Source organism: Catharus ustulatus, chromosome 4 (assembly GCF_009819885.2).
Source record: "Catharus ustulatus isolate bCatUst1 chromosome 4, bCatUst1.pri.v2, whole genome shotgun sequence".
Classification (NCBI taxonomy): Eukaryota; Metazoa; Chordata; class Aves; order Passeriformes; family Turdidae; genus Catharus; species Catharus ustulatus.
This window is the reverse complement of record NC_046224.1, coordinates 75,888,302-75,909,919: the sequence shown is the minus strand read 5'-3', so window position 1 is coordinate 75,909,919 and position 21,618 is coordinate 75,888,302. Positions and strand designations below refer to the sequence as shown.

Genomic DNA, 21,618 nt, shown 5'->3' with positions numbered 1-21,618 from the left:
AGGTCTTCCACTAACTTTAATTCCTCAAATCTCTCACATCTGGATCACTTTCCATTTTTAGAAAAAAGTATTTTTCAGTTTGACTGGTAAGAATAAAAACCAGTTCCACAGATAAAACTTTATTGACTTAGAATAATTTTGTTTCTACTTTCTATCTGTTTAGCATCACCTTTAGTATGTTATTGGCAAGTAACTTAAATTGTTTGAGAAGATTGTTAATAAATTCTTTACCTGTTGAGAGGTCACAATTTTAGATCCTAACAATAGATATAGGAAGCTCAATATTCTCCCCACGAGTTTCAGATATTATCTGCTATTTTTCAAGGTGGAATATTTATAGGGTGATATTTGATCTTCAGCTAATCAAACTCAGAAACATTTTAGAGGTCACCATCAACCTTAATTCTGACAAAATAATTGTACCTTCTTGACTACCTCCTTTTCTTTTTTTAGATTACCTCAGCCTCAGGCATGGCACAGTTGGTCTTTTATTCTTTCAAAAGCTGAATGCTCAATCTAACATTTAGTTTCTGATTCACAAAGTCTCACAGCCTATGATTACTTAATTGCCTTAATGTGTTCTCTGTGAGCATCTTTGAAAATCTCAGCCTTTGATGGTTGCATTCATAGCAAGAATGAATGATTAGGAGCTGAGCTCTATTTCAAGTAGTAGTGTAAGCTCTGTTTCAGGGACAAGTTTGTCACACACAGGTGGTCTAAGCTAGTGTCATTCCTTGTTTTCCTTCCTTCCCTGCCCCCTTCTTGTTGCATCGTGGTATTTCACTACAATGGTCAAGTAGGATCTTTCTCAATGAAGAATTGTCTCAGTTTTCTGTAGTGTCCCAAGAGACACCTTGAATGAGTTAATTAATGTAATACAATATTACTAATGCAATAGTACTTTGTATTATAGTGCATTCGCCTGTTTGGACATGCTAATGACTTGGATTTCCTCTGTGAATTTTTCTTTTTTTCAATCATTAACTTAAAAATATATAAAACAGAAATTTCCAGAACCTTTCTTTTATTCCCTTTAGCATAAAACTTAATAGTCATTTGTCAGAGCTTGGAAAACATCTACTGTCAGATCAATACTGAAAAGTTTTGAGCCACCTCTTTACATCAAATGAATCATATGCAGTGAGAAATATTGCTCTCAGTACTTCCATCTGTCTCCTCCCAACAAAATGTTCCACAGTGCTAGACTTGTAGTGCACCTGTCTCTAGCAGCTGTGGAAATGCACATCTCTGTCCTGAAAGCTGCTGTGCAGATCTTCCCTGGCACAGAGACTGCATCAGCAGGAACACACAATCCCATCTTCCTACGCCTGGGTGTTTGCCATTCGTGTCGGGGCTCGGTCAGTGTGTTGCCATGCACCATCCTCCACTCACTCACCTCCAAGAAATCAACCCTTACACCTTTCCTGCAGCTATCCTAAGAAATTACACTGTTTACTTCTGACATATTGCTCAGCTCCAAAGCAACAGGATTCATTCTGCTTTTCTCAGCAAGAACAGGAGAGACATCAGTGGCAAGTACCGCTGCAAACACAAATAGGTGAAGTGTCTCTGTGTAAACTTCTTGATTTTTTTCTCCTTGGAAGTCCTTGCCTGCCTGCTGGAAATTTTCTCTTCATCTTCCCAATATATATGTTTGTGATATATTTGTGTGTGTGTACATATATGTCTATATACAGAGAAAGAAAGACATGTAGTGTTTGTATATATGTGTGTGTGCCCACGTGTATAGCTGCCTGTCTCTTGTTTGCCCTTTTTTTGTTTCTGTGTCTTTCTCATATATTGCTTTGATTGTATGGGGTTAGGGTGGGTATCTGACTCAATAACTCTGTCTTCACCAATTCCTTGTTGTAGACTATTGGGGAGAGTCTTATTACAGTGACCTCATCGACTTGCATCTGGGTGGTATGTATGGCTGAACCTCCTGCTGACACTAACCCTGCTGACACTCCTCCCCACCCTCCCTTCACCTACTTCTCCCGTCCTTGGCTCACAAACAAGAAGAAACAGCCCTTGCACATGACTGATGATAGCAGAACCCCTTTTCCAGCTCAGGAACAGGATGTTCCATGTGTGTAAGGCTCCCTCTTCTATTTTTCACAGTGCTGATTTTTTCTAAATTTGCTTACTGTTTTCAGTCCAGTCACCTTCCCTGCTAGCAGTGGAAGGTAATTCTGGTTTTTTACTTCTCCTTTGAGCAGTCCAGCTGTATCACTGACGTTTTCTTTAGGAAAGTATTTTAAGGGGGAACAGCAAGAGCAAACAGCACTGTCACAGATTAGTCATGCTATTGCCTCTGCCCTTCTTAGGCTTGTTTTTTTCTTCCAAAAATCCAGTGTGTTGTTGATCTAACAAAACAAAAATGCTCCCTCAAGGGACTTTGAAAACACTTGCAGATGACAGATAGGTCTTCTTTCTTGTTTTGTCTTACTGTAAGGTTAGAAGAAAATCTGCTGTTAAGAGTCCCAGTCATTTTTTTGCTGGAATCCAGTTGGCATCATTACACAGCTATTAAGCTCCTTGCTGTGCTTTTGCTTTAATACCCCATTTAGTGCTAAACACACATTACAGTGTTTAGTTCTCATTTTCACTTAAGAATCTGGTCCTCACTCTATACCATGGTTCTGCCCTTGCTTTAATTAATGTTACTTCCTGAGTCCCTTAGTAGGTGATAAACTTTTGAGTTGCAAATGACATTTGATTAGCGTTTGCCTGTCTTGAAAGTTAAAATTTCCTTTGCAAGTTTAACCACCCAAAATCTGTTCTTAGGAAGTGAACATGTCTGTCTGTCAGCAGATCCAAGAGAAAGCAAACTCTGCTCAGGTGCCTTGTTATCTGAGGGTCTTATTTCGTTTATCTTTCTGAGTAGAAAGTTGCTTGATCTAAGCTATGGTTTTTTGAGGGACTGCACTGCAGACCAACTCTGCTGAGGGAAAGATCCACACGTTCTAGGCCTGATCCAAGACACATCACTGGAAGTCTTCCCTGATCTCATGGTGTTTTGGATTTGATCCTCCAAATATAATCTTGTCTAGGTTTTTAACAGCCATTTTTTTCCTGCTCCAGGGAGGCTGTCCCACATAGTATCTACCTGTACCTATCTGTTGTGAGTTACTTGTGGCATAATAGGCTTTTATTGAAGAACATCCACCTGAGTTCAGAATATCCACCCAAGTGCAAGTTTCAGCATGGAAGGCTTTCCTCCTTGGTAGATCTAATTTGTTGCTCAGTTCCCCTGTGCTGATTTTGATGTGACAGTCCTCTGCTAGCCCTGTGCTTCATTCACTGTTCAGTCCCTCTGGCATTCTTTCCTGGGCTATCTCCTGCAGAGAGACTTTGAAACCCTCTGCATGGTTCTATCCACCAGGGCTGGCCTATACTCATATGTGCCTAGAGTAGGAGCTGTAAAAGGGTTGATGCTGAGTTACACTTAACAGATCCTTATCCCTATTTAATGCTATCTCCACTACACCTCTCCCTCCTCCTGCCTCTGCTCCTAATGCCCCTTTGGAGACAGCGATCCCATCCAAATCACTTGTAGTGGCTTTAAGAAGAGCAACATCATCTTCACTTAAAGGGACACTGTCACTTCAAAAAATGCGCTGTGCTGCAGAAAATCTTGATTGGAAATGGAATTTACTGTTGCGTGTTTGCTTTTCCATTTCTCTGAGCTTAGTCATCTCAGAGTGGTCATTTTTGATCAGGCTGCTTTTATTTATATGGTGACTCAGTCACTTGGGCTTCCAGCAGTCAGAGGCAGTATTCATGGTTATTTGAAAATCAGCTGATACATGTTAAAACTCTCTCAAATTTCTGCTCATCTCAAAAACCCTGTTTTCAAAACAAATTTTTAAAAAACTATATTTGGCAGTATCCCTTTAAATGCAGTGATCCAGTATAGCCTGGAGTATGTGGCTTTATAGTATTATTTTGTTGCCTCTGTAATTTGCTTTATATTTGCTTTTGGGCCTGCCAGAACACTTCTGCCAGAAGGGATACATGGCTGTGGTGATACTTGTCAGCTCAAGTGGCAGATACAGAGCTCATCTTGGAGATTAACATGTCTGTGCAGGATGCTGCATCTGAGTGGAGTGCCATTTAAATCCCTGGAGGTCCTGCTGAGCACTGCAGGCAGCTTGGATGCTGCACAGTTCATGATTCTATCTGCAACCTGTGTCTCTGAGGCATGGCCATGGCTCTAGTCGTGCTGTCCTAGAATATTAACAAAAATTGCAAAGCACTTTGGAAAGTTATCTGCAAACTGGTAATATTTACAACTTCTGCAAGGGGAGTGATAACTTTTGACATCCTGGTCAACTTCCAATGTGAAGGATTACAGATTGCTATCTTAGCTGGCTCCGTTGCTTTGCTCAGATGTCATAATCCTCTCTTCCTGTTCTGAAATGTTTTGTACTGTTGCTGTAACGCAGATGTTTCATTTCATGCTACCGATGATCACATTTCAATTCTGAGTAATTATTCCTGTGTGTGATGTGGTTAAAAGAACATTACAAGGGTTGCAAAAGCAACTGGAATTAAGACTTTATATTATATTGATACATCAGGAGATTTATGACCTTCAGAGAGCTGTCTCATGTCCTTATGGAATAATTGGTAGCAACACTAGGTTGTCATCTTCTGGGTCCTTATGGAGAGGAAATGGGACACAATCAGTGCATTTTATAGATGTTTGTTGGCAGCACTGGAATAGTGAGACTTGAAAATATGGATTCTGAGCCAGACAGTGGAGGGGTGCAGTTGTCTGATGGATATGTATTCTTTGTCCTTTTTTCCTCTCTTTTGAGACAGTCCTTGTCCTGATCCTGTCTTATTTCATCCAGAGCTCCTTACCCCCCACTTCCATTTTCATTCTCAGCATTTAATTTTAATCCTGCCTTCTTGACAAAGAAATCCTGGCATTCTACCCTTCAGACCTCCTATTCCTCTCCATTAGCTACTCCTGGTCTTGTCTTCCCACTGACACAGTCTCCCCAGTCTAAATCCCAGCCTTTGGATTCTTGCAAAATTTTTGGGCTCTCCTCCCTCTTTTGCCCAACATTACTTTTCTGTAAATTTTAGGTCCTGCCTTCTCCTTTCATCCCTTGCCTTTTTTTCCCTCTCCTTTGTCCATTCTCAATGAGTCACCTTGCCTCCTTAGTCCCAGCCTCAATTCCTCCTAACCCAGCTCCTTGTGTGTCTCTGGAAAGCATCTCCACAGTTTCCTCTGCATTCAAATGAGCAGCTTCCTTTTCCTTGCACCCAGCAGGGAATCATTAAATAAACAGCCACACACACCCATCTTGCTTTTTTTTTTTTTTTTTTTCTGGAGTGTACCAAGAGAGGCAAGAAGGATGTAGGCAAGAGAGCAGATGCATTTGATAGTGTGGATTTCAGACAGATGTTCTCCCTTCTTGACAAGAGCCTTATGCAACTTCATCTTTTTTTTAACTTATTTAAAACATTTGAGCTTACTGTGTCCTTTGAAGTCTTGCAGGTCTAACTCTGCAAGGCTGCAGTCTGATATATTCAAGTGGGATCGGTCCTATTTCTTGTTTCTTGGCAAACACAGTTCTTCTGGAAGGGGAGTGGAGTTTTAAGATAAACATTGTTTTTGCAGTCTGCAGCTGTTTTTGACACTGAAGTGAATTGGTAACTTGTTTTCTTTGGTGTAAATTTTGAGCAGGAAAGAACACTTGATAAGCAGAACTTGTTAAGTACCAGTACTTGTTAGGGAATTGCCGTTTACCTGCTTCTTTCTGCATACAAAAAAACCAGTCTTGGGAGACAGGGTCAGTGCAGGACTGCATTCATTGAGTGCATTCTGAACTGCCTCAAGTTCTAGCGGAAGCAGAAGGCTTCTGTGGAGTCATTTGTATGTGTGTTCTGCTCCAACCATTGCTTTCCCTATTTTTTTTCCCTTCCCTTCCCTGCCTTTCCCCCACCCCCTTCTGCTGGATAAATAAAAGTGGTTCAGTTTGCATGACAATCCAGTGCTCTGTGAGTTTTCCCCAGGCTTCTTCTAGTGATTGTACTGTAGAGGATATTGAGTTTGACCCAGGCTTAATAAACTGTGACGTGCTTGCAGAACATTTGTCAAAATCCTTGCTCTCAACCTGCAGTTCTGTGAATGCTGTCCTCCAGGAGTTGACTTTCTGTATCCGTGGTTTTTAACAATGCTGCTGTTGAGCAACTTCACCAAATAGTAAAGTTACAATGCTTTATTTTTCAGTAACTTGGATTTCTGACCATAACCTGATTTTTTTTTTTTAAAGGGTGAAAAAGAAGGCATTTACTGTGATCAATGCCGTTTGACTTACTAAACTCTTTTGGAGTGATTCATATTTCAAGCACTGATTTAAAATCAGAGCTTTTAATCTTCCCGATAAATAGAGGATGAAGTTTATTAGCAGAATAAATTTCTGAAGTGTCATGCTTTTAGCTTGTATGGCAAGTGCCACAACTGAGATTGGCCTCAGAGCTGGATTTCCTCTCTGGTGTTGCTGTTTTCCAAACCATGATTAGTCAACAATATAAAAATCAAAGTCTTTGGATGCAAAGCTCACAAAGGATGTGATCCCACTTCGTCTGTGGTACATCTGTTCAAGTAAATTTAATTTGTAACCACTCATCACTTTTCAGAAATCAGGACAGAAGAATTGCTCTTTAATCAACAGGTTAATAACGATCAGAAAAGAATGCTACAGTTCCATGTGGCTTCTGTAACAAACAACAATATACAGGGAAAATGAAGGTATATTTTCACAGTGGCTGTACGTTTTCTGGTCCTTGTTGTGAAGATACTTTGAAGCTATGGTATTTATTCTTGACCTGGCTCTTGGTTTCCACCACTGTAGCCAAGTGTGCAATCTCTCAAAAGTACTGTGACAAACAAGGTCGTTCTTTTACACAGAAGCAAGGTAATTCCAGTCATTATTGATGAGAAGTGTCTGGTGGGCAAGGCAGAGCTTCTGCCTCTTGAGAATGTTCAGTGTGCTCAGAAACTGGGGCACACTCATTTCCTGCCTCCAAACCATGCTCTGGCTTGCCAGTAGCTTGTACTGCTGAGCTCTGCTGGCAAGGCTTTTCCCAAAAAAAGAGTTGGATTGTGGCACTGAAAGGGAGAAACTCGTGACAGCTTTGGAAGCTTTATCCTTCTGGTGAAAAAAAAACTGGTGATTTTCTGTCCAGAGGCTATAGCCACACCTTAAACTCTTGCTGGCAGAACAGGAGGAACCTAAGAAGGGAACGCTGACAAAAATGGTTTTTCTCTTGCTCATCAGCTCCTTCCAAACAAACTTCCTCAGCAGGTGTTGCTGCTGCTTGTTGCTTTTTCCATGTTGTGGGTGAAGATTTATGTCAGTATATTTTTGGTGGTGAAGGACTTAAACAGAAAGAGGGATTTGGTTTGTTGAGGTTTCTTTAATTTCATAACAAATGGGTTTTTCCCTGTCTGGCTCTGGCTCCATGTCCAGTGATGATCCTATTTAAAAATTAATGAGACTACTAAGTGGTGATTTATCTTCTCTGAACAACTCAATAGTAATAGTAATAATTATTATGGGATTAGTAATGGCTTTTGGAGCAATAAACCATGAAACAAGCTTTGGAGAACCACGGGAAGTAAGTTTTCAGGTTGCACTTTGTTCTTGCTGTTAAGGATCTCTGATCCATGAGGAAGACTTTTTAAAACCTTGCTAATCATCCTACTTTGGACAGAAATTGTTTCCAAAGTAATTGCAATGATCATAACCTGTATTCACTGAGGTAATTAACTGTAATTTACAGCTAGAGTATCTGGAAAGCATCTTAATTGCAAAGGTTATGTTTATTATCTTACTGAAAAACGTGTTGACTTTTCTAGTAGCCGTGTAGATACCATGGACTTTGTAACTTGATTCAAGGACAACTTTTCTTTAGACAAGCGGGGGAAGATAACTAAGAGCAAGGGAGGAAAATACAGTTGTGGGGGGTGCAAGTTCTGTATTAGTCAGGTGCCATGTGATCCCAGGGGCTTTTTACTGGAGACCAAAGATGCTCTTTCCATGGATGGACACTCTCCTAGTGTCCTCTCACTTGCTTACTGATGACAAAAGCTAGTAGCTTGTGGCCATTTCACAATGAGATGAATCATGTTTTCACATATTGGGTGTTTATTTTCAGCTCAAATATGGGAAACTGGAAGTTGCTTACCAAGTTTCTATGTCCATGGCTTGGAATGTATCAAATCCTCCAGCCCTCAGTTCTGAATGAAATCTCAAACCCTATAAGAAGTCGATTTTTCCATGCAGTTAAATTTCCGTCTCCCTGACCACCCTCAAAATAGTGGTTAGACCAAGTCAGAGTATTAAAGCTTTTATCAGAAAGAATTGGTTTTTAATAAGATAGGGTGGGAAATAAAAAATATTTAACAGATATCATGCACTAAATGCTCTGCTTTATGTGCAGCATATTCTTCACTGTACCTTTGTGGTTTGGGGTTTTTCATGTTTTGCTGTTGTAACCTGATCTGTGAAATGGCAGTTGTAGGAAAAAAGCCTTAGTATTTTTCTACTTTAGATTAAGAAGTTGGAAAATTCAGAACAGCTATAATTAATGTACTGGTACTTGATCTCAACTCTTGTTGGTACAGTGCTTTCTTTGTAACTGTCCTATGGCCAGCTGTGGCACCTCTCCTGTTGTTGTCCCTTCCTGCTTCCAGTACAGAGGTCTCTTCTTCTGAGGAGGCTGTGCTGCTCAGTCACGGGCTTTGAAGCTGGTGTGCTCTCCCTCTTGCTCCAGTGTGTCCTCCATGTGCTGGTCTAGTTCTGTGATGGTCCCTTCTAAAGCCTTCCCACTTCACTGGTATTTTAATTTTGTAGAATTTTTTCTGAACCACAAACATCAAACTCTGCTGACTTCTCCAAAATGAGTGTGTTCTTGCCATACTGTTGTTGTGGAGTTTATACCATTTCCCAAGACAGAAATGCCTCCTCTTTATAAATGCAGTTGTGCCCTAAGCCCAGTTAGTGTTCCATTCTGGTAGTTCTGATGTTTCAGAGGTCATCATCTCCCTGGTGCACATTCTCCTGTAACTATTAGTAATACTGATTACTACGTACAGTTTATTTCTGTAATGTTAAGTACCACTGAAAAGCCAATTCTTGGTGTTAAAACAGCTGAACCTTTTGAGACATGAGAAATGTTTGTCCTTCACTGGCTGATGGAAAAGATGATAAAAATTCAGTAAGTCACTGATACTAACAGGACTTGTGAGTTTTAAAATGCTTTGTGGAATGAGAACACCAAGGGAGAGCTTTAAATTGACTGGTTTAACTTTGCAAAGTCCTCAGTTGGTCACTGCCCCTGCAGACCCTGATGTGAATCACTTTATCCTTGTAAAAACCTTTCCCCCCTAAGCACAGCAATCTGGTGGGGTACATGTGTACTCAGCACACTTGACAGAGTAGATCCTGGCAGGTTCCCTGGTTATCAGATTCTCCCTGTGATGTTCCCTGTCTGGAAACATTCTGTTCCATTACAAAAGACACTTTCACCATCAGTGGATGCTGCCACGGTGATAAGAGCATGGTCCTGGTTGAGCTTAAGGTAGAGTGGCTGCTTACAGGTGTTGTCTTATGCATGCAGGCGAGACTTACTGTAACCCTGCTTGAAATCTGACATTTATCAGCAGAGGTCAAATGTATGTCTCTACTCGTCCTGACATCTGGGTCACAAACCTTTCAGTTAAAGACCTTGCACTTGAAAAGTGTACATTAGGAAAAGTGCAGTAACAGTAGCCTCCTGGCTGGTATTTGTACAGCTCAGTAAGAGTTCACCAGCACCTCAGTCTACCTCTTACCTGTTATCTGTGCTTATTAGGGACATTATTCATCTGTAGACTGTATCCCTTGTTTCTGCTTCTCCATTTCTTGTATTTTTTCTTTTCTTTTCTTCTTGTGTTTCCTTTCTTTCTCACTCTTACGCTTTTTGTCCTTTGCTTGTCTTTTATTTCACCCCTTTCCTCCTCTTCCGTTCCACTTCCAACTTCCTCTTCCTCTCCTGCCTCTTCCTCTTCCTCGTTTGGTCCTATTGAAGTTGAGCCCAATGCCGGGACACCACGTCGTAGACCTCTCTCCTTCTGCCCTTGCTGTGCCCACGAAGGTAATGTAACCTCACACACCCCTGTCCTCCCTGCCCACAACTGGGCTCTCATAGCACCACTAGTCAGCTAGTCACCAAGGCCCCCAGCCCTTTTCTTGCTGTGTCCCCAAACCCTGTGTGTGGCTACCTGGTAACCAGCTTTTCTGAGCCTGTGGCAAGCTGTTAAAGGTACAGTATCCCTTTTGCTGGTCCCAGCTGTGCAAGAGAGAAGGTTCAGTGACTGGGAGGGACTGTGGGCAGCAGCTGTGGGACCACAAGTGTCACACTCAAAAGTTTCTGTTTTCATTTGGTGGCTTCAATTTCTCTATTCCTCCTGAAAGATGTTTGGAAGGTGGGGTAAGGGATGACAATCTGTTTCTTTAATTAATAATGGCTTTTTAATTAGCATATAGGGATTAAAGGCATACTGTGTCTTTATAAGGACTGATTTGAAAAACATCCTTGAAATTTAAAAACCAACAGGCCTCAAGTTAGACTAGTTTTCCTTCATCTGTCTTGCTGAGTGCATTCTTTAACTATCCCAAATGGAGTTTGCTGTAGAGTTCACATTGCCAAGGCATGGGGAAGGGGTTGTTTTATGTGTGTTCATGGTGTAATTTCGCTAACCACTTACCTGCTTTCCATGGTGCTCCCTCACATCAGTTGTCAGTGCTCCCTTTCCAATCCTCCCATTATTCCTCTACTCATTGGCTGTTTCAAAATACTTACTTATTTCATAGGTCAGTAGCATTGTGTTTTTGGCTTTTTCCTTAGAGGCATTTGTTTTCTCTACATCCTGGCATCGGAAAGGAAGGGGAGACTTCCCAGTGTTTTCATGGCGCCACAGCACTGGACATCTGCATGCACAGTCTCCCTTTCCTGTCCCACGTGGGCATATTGTGCAGAGATGCTCAAAAGGAATGCTCGGAACTGAGCAACACACTGGGATCAAATCCAGTAAAGGGGCTCTTAGGGTGGCACAACCGAGTCTGGTATTCCCCCAGGGGCTGGAATGACAAAGGCAGGTGAAAGGCAGCCCAAGCTGCATCTTACTAGGGGTTGTAGGCTCTCCCTTGTGTAACTGGAGGGCAGCACTTCTCTGACATAACTGGGGATGAGGCAGGGTCTGAGTAGCCATTAATGTTGTATTTGTGATGTGTCTGTGTCTCAGAGTTTAAATAGGAAGGTCACTGCTTGGTTATTCAGCATTAGATGGACTGTTTGAGAGCTTTTGTTCCTGATGTAGAGTGTATGCATCCATAATAACAAGCAGAGCCAGGGATGTTAGTTACCTTGGGGTGCCTAGGTCATGTGCAGTGTGAGCTGATGGGATGCAGCAATCCAGAAGTGCTGTTGAGCTTGACTTGAGGCCTTGCTCCTGCTTCTACTTCACATAGGCAGGAATGTTGCCCCTGGCCTTGATGGGGTCTGATGTCAATCACAGCACTCAGATGCAGGTGGTTCAGTGTGGAATAAGTGGCCCAGATCAAGAGCTTGCCAGGAGGAGCCTCCTTGATAAGTTCTTGTGTTTGCTAAGTATCAACAGAAGGCTTTGGGAAAAGAATTCTGCATTTATTCCACATGACTCCTGACAGGCACAAGACTCATCAGTGGACTATTGAATATGTTTAGGAGTTAATTCTAAAATAAAAGGACTAGCTAAGAGTTCTGTGCTAGGTGGTCAAGGCCCAAGGTTTCTTTATTCTTCTTTCTTATTAGCAAATGTGTCTGGGGTTTCCTTTCCTTTCTAGCTCTGGTATGCAGTACAGTAGAATTAGTTTCTGTGTTCACTGTGCAGGGGGATCTTCAAGATGAATAGATGTGTGGGGCTAGGCAGAGCAGTCAGAAAAGATTTACTTAACTGTTGAAAAAAGAAGAGACAAGATGTTACTATTGGCTAGTAAAAGAAAATCTTGAGAACATGGAATTGAAGAAAATGAAGGTAAAACACATGGAGTGGCAACTGAATCCTTTTCTGATGAGCATATGTTTAAGTAGCTGACATGAGCATCTATAAAATTCTTCTAATGAAAGGAAAAGTTAAATACTCATAGGAATTTGGGCTTTCTGCAGTAAGAAAGAAACAAGTAATCACAAGAATATCAGAAACAAACAAAAAAAAAAATGTAGGCTCCAAAGAGAAGAAAATCCTTTTGGAGGTGACTTCCACTCAACTGAGTGCTGTAGGCAAACTGAATGGACCTGGCTTGGGAGTGCTCTGGCAGCATCTTGCTCGGCTTTCTTTGCACATTTTGCCCCATTGTTGTTTTTGCAGTTTGGGCTTGTAAGGATTGCAGGGCGTTATCTGAAAATTTACCAGGTTTCTTTCTTGGCAGGCATGGGTAAGAAGGATGACCCCAGGCTGATGCAGGAGTGGTTCAAGCTGGTGCAGGAGAAGAATGCCTTGGTTCGCTATGAGTCTGAACTGATGATATTGTGAGTGAATGTGGCAAAAAATGGGGGTTTTGTCATAAATAGTAGTGGAAAATTCATCGGTATTGTCTTCCCTGTAAGGCCAGGAGGTCAGCAGCCTCTTAGGCTGAGATAGAAATCCACCTATATTTTGGAGTGGTAGAAAAAGGAATAGTGGTAAGGGAAGAAAGTTCTGATTATGTGTGCACATGCAGAAGTGCAGGTATGTGAGCCCTTATCATGCTGTTCTTGTGTAAAACACATCCTGTTTATGCAAGCATGCAGAAATAATGCAGGACTCCTGGTTTTGGTGACATTGTCTTCTAAGCATAGCCATAAGCATTTAGTTGAGTCACCTTTGCCATGTGGCCCTCTTTTCTGCCTCTAGTGGGACTCCAGTGCCTCTCATGTGGGCTCAGATGGTAAAGGCGTTTTCCTGTGAAAGAAATTGGATTTTTTTCTGTGCCCATTGTGCAAATTCACTGAAATTCATTTCGGAGTGTGTCAACTCACCTAAGCAATGTGGAAGTTGATAGCCTTAGAAGCAGACAAGTCCCAAGGTCCTGACATAAAGTAATAAATACTTTGTTAATAAGTAACTTTGAGTTTTGAGTGGGAAGTAGCAGGGGATAGGTAGAGGTATTGCAGATCTATTTGCTCTTTGACTCCGCTCTTTATTTAGCTTGCTGCACTTTTGACCCTGCACTTCTAGCTGAAGGTAAAGAACCTGAAATGCTGAAAGTCCAATGAAATCTTTAAAAGATACAGTTCTATATCTTAAGTTATTTAAGAGCTGTTCCAAACGAGATTGTTAAAATGCACAGGAGATATCTAGAGAGGGAGCAGAAACTGAGAATGAGTATGAGGCATCGTATGCAGTATTTTAATATACCTGGAACTTGGATTTCTGCTCTTTTCCTTTCAGTGCTCGGGAGCTGGAACTGGAAGACCGGCAGAGTCGACTGCAGCAGGAACTCCGTGAGAGGATGGCAGTAGAAGGTGAGAGCAAAAGGGAGTATTTCATGGATTGTATGTGTGTCTTTCTAGCCTTGTGTGTGCTGATAGTTTTTCATATCTCTGTAGATCATCTGAAGACAGATGAGGAGCTCTCAGAGGAGAAGAGGATACTCAATGAAATGCTTGAAGTAGTGGAGCAGAGAGATTCCCTTGTGGCTCTCCTTGAGGAGCAGCGGCTTCGAGAAAAAGAAGAAGACAAGGACCTGGAGGCAGTCATGCTTTCCAAAGGTTTCAGCTTAAACTGGTCCTGAGCTTAACACGTTTACCTCTGCTGGTCTGTGCTGTCCAGTTGGCCTACCCTGAATTTGCCAGAATTACGTGGATAGGAAGATGTTGAAGGGGAAACCTCCAAAAGGTCCAACAGCATGCAGGGATTTGGTTTGAAGCACTTAGAAGCCTTTTGATAAGTGTATGGGTTCCAGAAGCTTAAGTTTTACATGTCTGCAAGCCAAGTTGAAGAAATGAGTTGAGACTGTGGAGTCTCCTTGAGGTCCTGTATGATGGACCATATTTTATGTGTATGGTAGGAGGGAGGGGGGAATAATCCATGTGTGGGGAAGGAGGTTAAGGGGAAGAAGTTCCCTTAACTACATTGGATTTAAGGCAGTCCATTCCTTTCCCGTTTTTACTACACCAGTTCTAATAAAAGGGAGGGAAGTGGCAACCCTTCCTGAAAAACCACAGCAACCTGTAGCAGTGGAGTCAGCTGTCCAAGAGAGCTCCAGAAGCCCAGGGCAACACCTTCTTTGCTTTAGTCTTCCTCCCCACCAAAGAAACCTGCAGTTGATCCTTGTGCATGGATATGAAGAAATACAAGGCAGAGAAGATACTGCTATGTGTGATGGAACTCTCTGCTTCTTGGTTTTTGGAGAGAAGTGGGCATCAGTGGACTCTTTCCCTACCTTAGCCTCCTAAATCATCTTGCGGGGAACAAGGGGAGCAGAAGAGAGAGGGAAGATGCCCATCTGCTTTGCTGCACACTGGAGAGACAGCTACTGCTGGCCTTAGTCTTCATGACCACAGCTCAGAGGCTGGTGGGCTTCCTTGTTTTGTTTTTGTGACTGTTTTGACACTGGAAAATACTGCTGTGGGACAGTGGTAAGTGTGTGCTGGGGCAGGGGTGTTCCCAGGCAACATTCCCTGGTTATTTGGCCCCTAAGAGGGAGAAGCCCTTAAGTGACCGAACCATCATTAAGACTTTTCAGTGTTTGTATTATTTTTTTTCTCTGTATTTTGTTTTTGCACATTGGAAACAAAGCTTAAGACCTGCCTGGGCCCTCAGTCACTTTGACCCTTTTATGTCAATTAACTTATTTTTTTAATACTTGAAAGAAGATTCATTTTTGTATCTTTTAGGAAAAAATTGGATGAGTGATGGGTGTGTGTGCCTGCTGCATCCTACAACTTCCACTTCAAAATTACTGGACGTTGTTACCTGTGGCTATTTATTAGTGTTCTTATTAATAATTTGATTGTTACACATATTTGATTGTTGAGGGGGTGTTTTAACTCTGTTAGAGAAAGACACTACTGCGGATTAGTTCCTGCTTCACAGCAAGGGCAGCCTTTATGTACCCATGGATGCATCCTGCCCTAGGAGTTTTCCTCTATGAAAAAATCCTGTGCACTCATGGAGTTTAAGAATCTATTTGTGTTCTTAGCATCCTTTTCTTCCACATCCCAGATTCTCTCTTTTGGACTAACAAACCTATATTTATTTAAATTTTACATTTTTATAACAAGAAAGCCAAAACTGTGAGGTAGAAATATCCCATATGTCTCTTCCTCACTGAAAGAGGGGATCCTCACAGTTCTGACATAGTTTGAGGGATTTCCATGAGAACAAAAAAATAGCACATTTCCTGCTGCATCTATTGGAAGAAGCTCCTTTTGGCCCAGTTAGTGAATCTGCTGCTTTTCAGCCAGGAGGATCCTGACTGTAACCAGATGACAACTGATGAGCAGGATATGCACTGAGCAGCTCAGCACCATTCCCTGTGGGACAGACTCCCTGAGCGAAGTGTGTCCTCAACCTATCCTGCAGAGCTGAAACAGCACCGTGCACTGGGGATGCGTCCCATCCATCACATGATGTGTCCAGAGGGTTTTCCTCTTTGGGATGCTGACTGTGGTTTTTTTTCCTGTTAAAGAAGTACCAAGCCTGCTTTGTGACATCTTTGAGAACATGTCCCATTCCTGAGCACTGACTCTTCCAGCTTGAATTGACACTGCCGGTGCGAGGCACACCCCAGCAGGGCTGAGCATTCTTCAGTCTTTGACCCTGGCACAGAAGTTGGCATGGTTTCTTGCTGTTGGCTCGCTACCTCCTTCAGAGCAGTCTCCTGTAAGCCAAGGTCTATGATTTGAATTCACCTCTGACTGGGGAAAATGCCCCAGGCTGAGGGAGGATGGGTAGGAATGTCCACGGGGACTCTGAGCAGTGCTGCTTGCTAACTGTGGAAACGCACGTTTTCCACCCAAAGTGTTCTCCCTTTATTCCACCTAGTGTTTGATGCAAAGGCATTACAAATTAAATCCAGATACTTGTGAAACCAAGCAGACAGACAGGCAACTGCAGTGCTACTTTTTAACTGTATGTGTTTAGCAAGTGGCACCTGCCATACCAGCATCCCAGAGTGTTGGCTTTACCAGCAAGATCTCCAACAAACAGAATTCCCTCCTGTTTGCTGGTGCAGGGCCTGCTTCCCTAGTCAAACTGGCAGTGGTTTACACAGTTTGAGGGGGCCAGTGGAAACCGGAGTGCAAAAAGAGGGAAGAAAGATAGAAAGATTACTGTAAATTGACTTGTGCAGAGAATTGACCTCAGTCTATTTTACAGTGCTCTGGGTACATGGACCACATCTAACTTGTAAACAAAGGTCACTGAATGTGAGCTGTAGAACAGAAAAAAGTCCTGTAGAAGAGACATCAGATGGTTTCTTTTCCCATTCGTGCTGGGGGACATTGGCCAGACCTTTGCAATGCTGTAGAGTGACATCACTTGAGGGTGTAATACCTTATTGCACAGAAAACCCACATATCCTAACCCTGAACTCTCTGGGTTGTGCTGAAGGCCTCCGACAGTGAGGATGAAAATGAAGAGCTAACATCGCACTCACAAAATGATTTAAAATACACAAAAGGGAATGTTAAAAGGCCTTTCTTTATCAAAATGGTTGTAAAAGGCACAACTTGTTATTTGCTGTTCAGTTGCACTTTATGAATACGACTTGCATATCAGATAGTGGGTTTTTTTACTCTGAATATTTTTAATTCAAATTTTGTATTTTTAAAGCTGAAGAAGGGTCTTGTGAGCACAAGATTCCTCATTTGTATCTGAATCCAAGCAGGATGTTGTAGCTCTTGGCGCTGCCTGACTCAGCCACGTGTATTCAATGATGTGTGTCCATTTCCCGTGTGAGGAGAGCCAAGAGACCCCCAGCTCCCGAGATGTGGGCACGCAAGGTGGGTGGCTGTGCCCAGGTGACACGGTCCTGCCCCGGGGCAGGTGGGAAGAGAGCCGAGCTTGGAACCTGAGAAATTGCTTAGAAATGGGCACACTGAGGATGGGGCAAGCAGCCCTCTTCGGGGAGAGAGGGGAACACCAGCTCCTGGAAGGAAGCTCCCAGGAGGCAAATGGAGATGGGAGAGTGAGGACTGCCAGAACAACTAATCTGCTCTTTTCACAGTACTTTTTTTTTTTTTTTTTAAACTGTTCTGTTCCTTTTAACCATATTCTCATTAAAAGTCACAACCGGCTGTAAAATTCTGAGCTTCAGAGAACTAACGTGTAGGGAGGTGTCAAGACATTTCAGCTCCAACTTTCAGACATATTCCTTCTTTCAGTTAACCAATGCCCCCTTGTCTCACTAGGGCATGTTATAAATTGCATTGCTGAACATATTTTAGAGCAAACCGCAAGTTTAAAAAGTCTGTCCTTCTCTCTCCGTCTCTGCATTTTCTGTAAATATTTGTTTGTATGTAAAGGCACCAGTGGATCCTTGGGGTGCTCCCACAGTCAAGAATCTGAGTTTTGTGCAATGCCTAGGCCTCTGTTAGAACACGGTGCTTGCGTAGAGCTAGTCACCACATTTGTGTGCACTCTGGTGGGTTTTAATATTTTTATACATCCTAATCCTGAATGTTATGAAATATTCTAAGTGGTCTAGACAGCATGATCTAGAGCAGCCAGCAGTTCCCTTTTGTGAGCAGCTGCACCTTGTTTGGTTAACATTCTTCTAAAATGAGTTTTCCTTTAAGTGTTTACACCACACACCGGTGGATTGAGAGCGGTGTTGCATTGTAAAATCTCCTGTGTACAAACTGAAAAGCTGCAATGGGAATTTCACTTATCACTGTCTGCAAGGAAGAGAGCTCTAAAGCTCTACTAAAAACCAGCCTGTATATAGTTCATAGAGAAAGAGATCACTGGCTGTTGACCTTTGCAAAGTAACAGAGATGAGATGCTTTCCAAAAGTTGCTGCTTTTGGATTGTTCAAGGACTGCTTGGCAGGTACTAGGCAGGGTGGCAGGCAGATGAGGATGTCACTGAAAGCAGGTGTGAAGGGGAGGATGCCATGTTCTGATGGCATTGCAGTAATTTAAATAATCTGTATCTGTGGGTGCATGCGTGTGTGTGTGAAGTCTAGTCCAGGCCAAGGGAGTTTGCTTTGGCATCTTCCCTTTTGTATGAACGTGAACTCTGATATTCAGATTGTTCAAGGCTTTTACGGTTGGCATGTATGGAGCGTTAACAGAAAAGCAAATACCCTACCTGTACAAAACCAACTCTGTTCCAGCCTGTTTTCTTCTATTTGGTTGTGTTTTATTGTTTGTTTTTATGCACACTTGCTTCATTGGTGTTGAGATTTTAGCACCTCAGATGGCCAACTGAACTAAAAAAAAAAAAATAAAGTCATTAATTATTTTTTACTTTTTTGTTGATGGTGCTACAGTTTCTTTCCTCTGTTGCCACTTCCTTGGTGGTTGATGATTGATGAGGACCTGAGAGGAGGTGATCGAGGTGATCTAGAGATAAATCTGGGTGTTCAAGAGCATGACTTCAATTTCTCTTTTGCTGGCTCATTCTCAGCCACTGAATGAATTATCTGATGCAAAGAACTGCCACTACATGTACATATTCTACATCGCTTCTTCAGAGTCTTCCTGAAGAGAAATTACAGTAAGTAGCCAAGAAGGAATAAAGGTAATATAAACTGGGTTGTAGAAAGTAGGATATAATTTTTGTAGCTGAAGCTCACTTCCTCAGATTGGAGTGCTAGCCTGAATATCTGATCAGTTAATGAATGGAACAATGACTGAAGAGTTCTGAACAGTCAACCTCTCTGCTGCCTTTTTTTTTTTTTTTTTTAGAAGCAGATGTTTCATACAGGATGGTGGGGGAAATCCCAGCCGGGGAAATCCCAAACAGTGATGTGTTTTCAATGTGTTTAATTTCCTTGCCCACGCAACCATTTCAAAAACAAAGGATAAACCCCGCTGTTCCTATGGTGGTGTGATAAAAGGAAACCTATTAGTGAAGCAAGAGGATGGCAGGCATCGGATTTCCCCTTGGCTGTAGGCTGGGCCAGCAGGCTGTGCTGCAGGAGGTGGCAGAAATGACAGCACTGACTGCCTTGTCTGTGCAACTCAGTAGGGCAGCAGCTCCTTGAGTACATTTCAAACCTTACAATTCTTCTTGTTCTTTTGATCTCTCACCAGTCTATGAGGACTTCTCATTTGATATCAAAAGAAAAATGAGTGTCTGGAAAGTGACTGCTGGACTGTGGGACACGGGAGATGGGCTAACATCCACAGCTTAGACCAGTCTTGTTTGCAACACTTCATCCTGGCTTTTTAATTTGCACTGCAAATTTGTTAGTCCTCAATCCCAATTAGTAACAAAGACATTCTGCTGTTTTGTAAACTGGATGGAACAACGGATCTAGGAAGAACTTTATCTGTTGCTAGCTTGGGCAAAATCTATGCTGGCCCTCCAAGATGAGTGCTTCTGCACAGATTAGCTGTGTCTAAGAAATTGTACCACAAACAGACCCTCTAACAAGTAAATCCTGCCCCAGGAGCCCAGCCTGGTGACAGCTGCTGTTTTTCTTTTCCCTTGGTAATGACAGTAGCCTTCAGAAGCATCTGAAGAATGCCACCTTTCCACAGGTGGCATTGCATGCCCACTCTGCCTCACCCACTCTGCCTCATTCCCCTTGGCTCAGAACCACAACCCCTCTCCAGCTCTTTGCCTTCTGTCCAGAGGTGAGGAACAGCATGGAATAACTGAGGTGGGAAGGTGAATGTTCCCCTGGAAGCACAGCAGGAAGATTGTCAGTGGGCTCATTCAGAAGTATGCAGAGCCTCTTTCTGGCAGCAGCAGATATATTTTATCTTGTACAGCCCTCCTGACTGTACTCAGCCTGGCTAAAGACAATGAATGTAACTTGTCAGGAAAAATAGCTAAGGGAAAGTCATGCCTACAATCCCTTCCCATTCTGCCTTCCCTCATGTTTTATAGGTTTTTTTTTTTTCTGAAAAGTCCTCATCATCAGTGCTGTGACGGCCATTAGCAATTGCATTTTTAAGTCCCACATATTAGAGAATGCAAACTGAATTCTGTAAGGATTCTGGCTACACATCTCTTAAGAATTCCAGCAGGTCCTGAGTATATCTTCCTGCTGTAAATTCTGAGCATCAGCAGCAATGGAGCAGTTACCAGAAGAATGACTCTACAGGTGGCAATGGGTGAAAGCAGCAGTGCTGGCATGTGGCTGCATGTCCCCTGGAACCACAAGGAAGAAGGGGCCCCATGCCTCGTTTTACAGATAGTACTTGAGGGATAAGATGAGGAGTTGCCTCCTTCTCTAGCCTGCATCCTTTTACACAGCACTCAAAATAAGGAACAGAAATCCCCCCTGCTCCAGAAACCAGTTCTGGAAAAAGTGTTGTGTTGCCTTGGCACCTTAGGAACAGTGTGAATGCCCTCAGATACCAGGAAAGTGGATAAACTTGTATTTCCTAACCTGCTGAGTGTGTGGTGCTTTTCTGCCTGAAGGGATCATGTGGCTTTCTGTAAGCAAAAGATAACATCTGTATTTTATTTTTCATGTGTTCTATACAAATATATATTTCATATTGCTCAGACAATAGAAGGAAAAAGATATAAAAACCTCAAAGCACTTTCTCAAAAAAAAAAACAACCCAACCACACACTTTGAGTAAATGGGAGAGAGGGGGCAAACCTTAACAGTTTGAGGAAACAGAAACTTCAGTTCCTTGAAATTTTAACACCGTTCCTAGCGGGAAGCCACACAGTGCGTTGACCAATATGACTGAAACCCGAGTCAGAATTGTTTCAGTTTGTTTTGGAGAATCCCAGGAACTTAAAAAAGCACCCTAAGGTCAGCTATGGCACTGGCACCATGACTGGGCATGTTAGGAAGAAAAGTGTGGCAGGAATGCCGGCTAAGCATTGCTGTAAGCAGAGTGCTGTTGAAGTGTAAGGAGGTATTAAATAGGAATTAGTTGAAGCAGGACTGTATTACTGGACTTGAAAGGAGATTTTAGCAAGGTGCGGCCTGGCCTCTTCTCCCAACAAGTGACAGAACGAAAGCACAAAATCTTAAACCGCACCAGGGGAGGTTCAGGTTGAACACTGGGAATAGTTTCTTCACGGGAAGGTGCTTAGACATTGGAACGGGCTGCCCAGGGAGGTGGTGGTGTCACTGTCCCTGCAGGTGTTTAAGGAAAGACAGGATATGGCACTGAGTGCCCTCCTCTGGGCTGACATGGTGGTGCTGGAGCCGATGCCCTCACCGGTCTTTTCCAACCTAATTAGTCATTCGGTGAGTTTTAAGCCCACAAAACGACTTGAAGCGAAAATCTGCATTTATTTGCCAGGGAGAGAGGTGGATGTAGGTTAGGTACGAGGAGCCTTTGACCAAGCAGCACCAGGTCGGGGAACCATCAGCATTCCAGCACTCGGCCGGCTATGGGGAGTGGGGGCGCGAGGCGGATCGCGATTCCCGGGGCGGTTCCCGAGCCCTC

At 42.7% G+C, this 21,618-nt stretch overlaps 1 protein-coding gene across 18 annotated transcripts in view; it reads left to right on the top strand.

The window, feature by feature from the left end:
- The window catches only part of MICAL3 (microtubule associated monooxygenase, calponin and LIM domain containing 3), a 159,028-nt gene extending 140,530 nt beyond the window's left edge, over nt 1–18,498 (top strand). For 14 of the 18 annotated variants that reach the window (XM_033056882.2, XM_033056889.2, XM_033056887.2 and 11 more), the window contains 4 exons: nt 10,093–10,158; nt 12,474–12,573; nt 13,475–13,548; nt 13,633–18,498. In XM_033056882.2, coding sequence (XP_032912773.1) covers nt 10,093–10,158; nt 12,474–12,573; nt 13,475–13,548; nt 13,633–13,817 — 425 coding nt within the window. In that variant the 3' untranslated portion in view covers nt 13,818–18,498. Of the gene's footprint in view, nt 1–1,872; nt 1,924–10,092; nt 10,159–12,473; nt 12,574–13,474; nt 13,549–13,632 lie in introns of all 18 variants that reach the window. The other 4 variants (XM_033056886.2, XM_033056898.1, XM_033056897.2 and 1 more) reach the window with 3 other exon arrangements.
- The last annotated feature ends 3,120 nt before the right edge of the window (nt 18,499–21,618 follow it).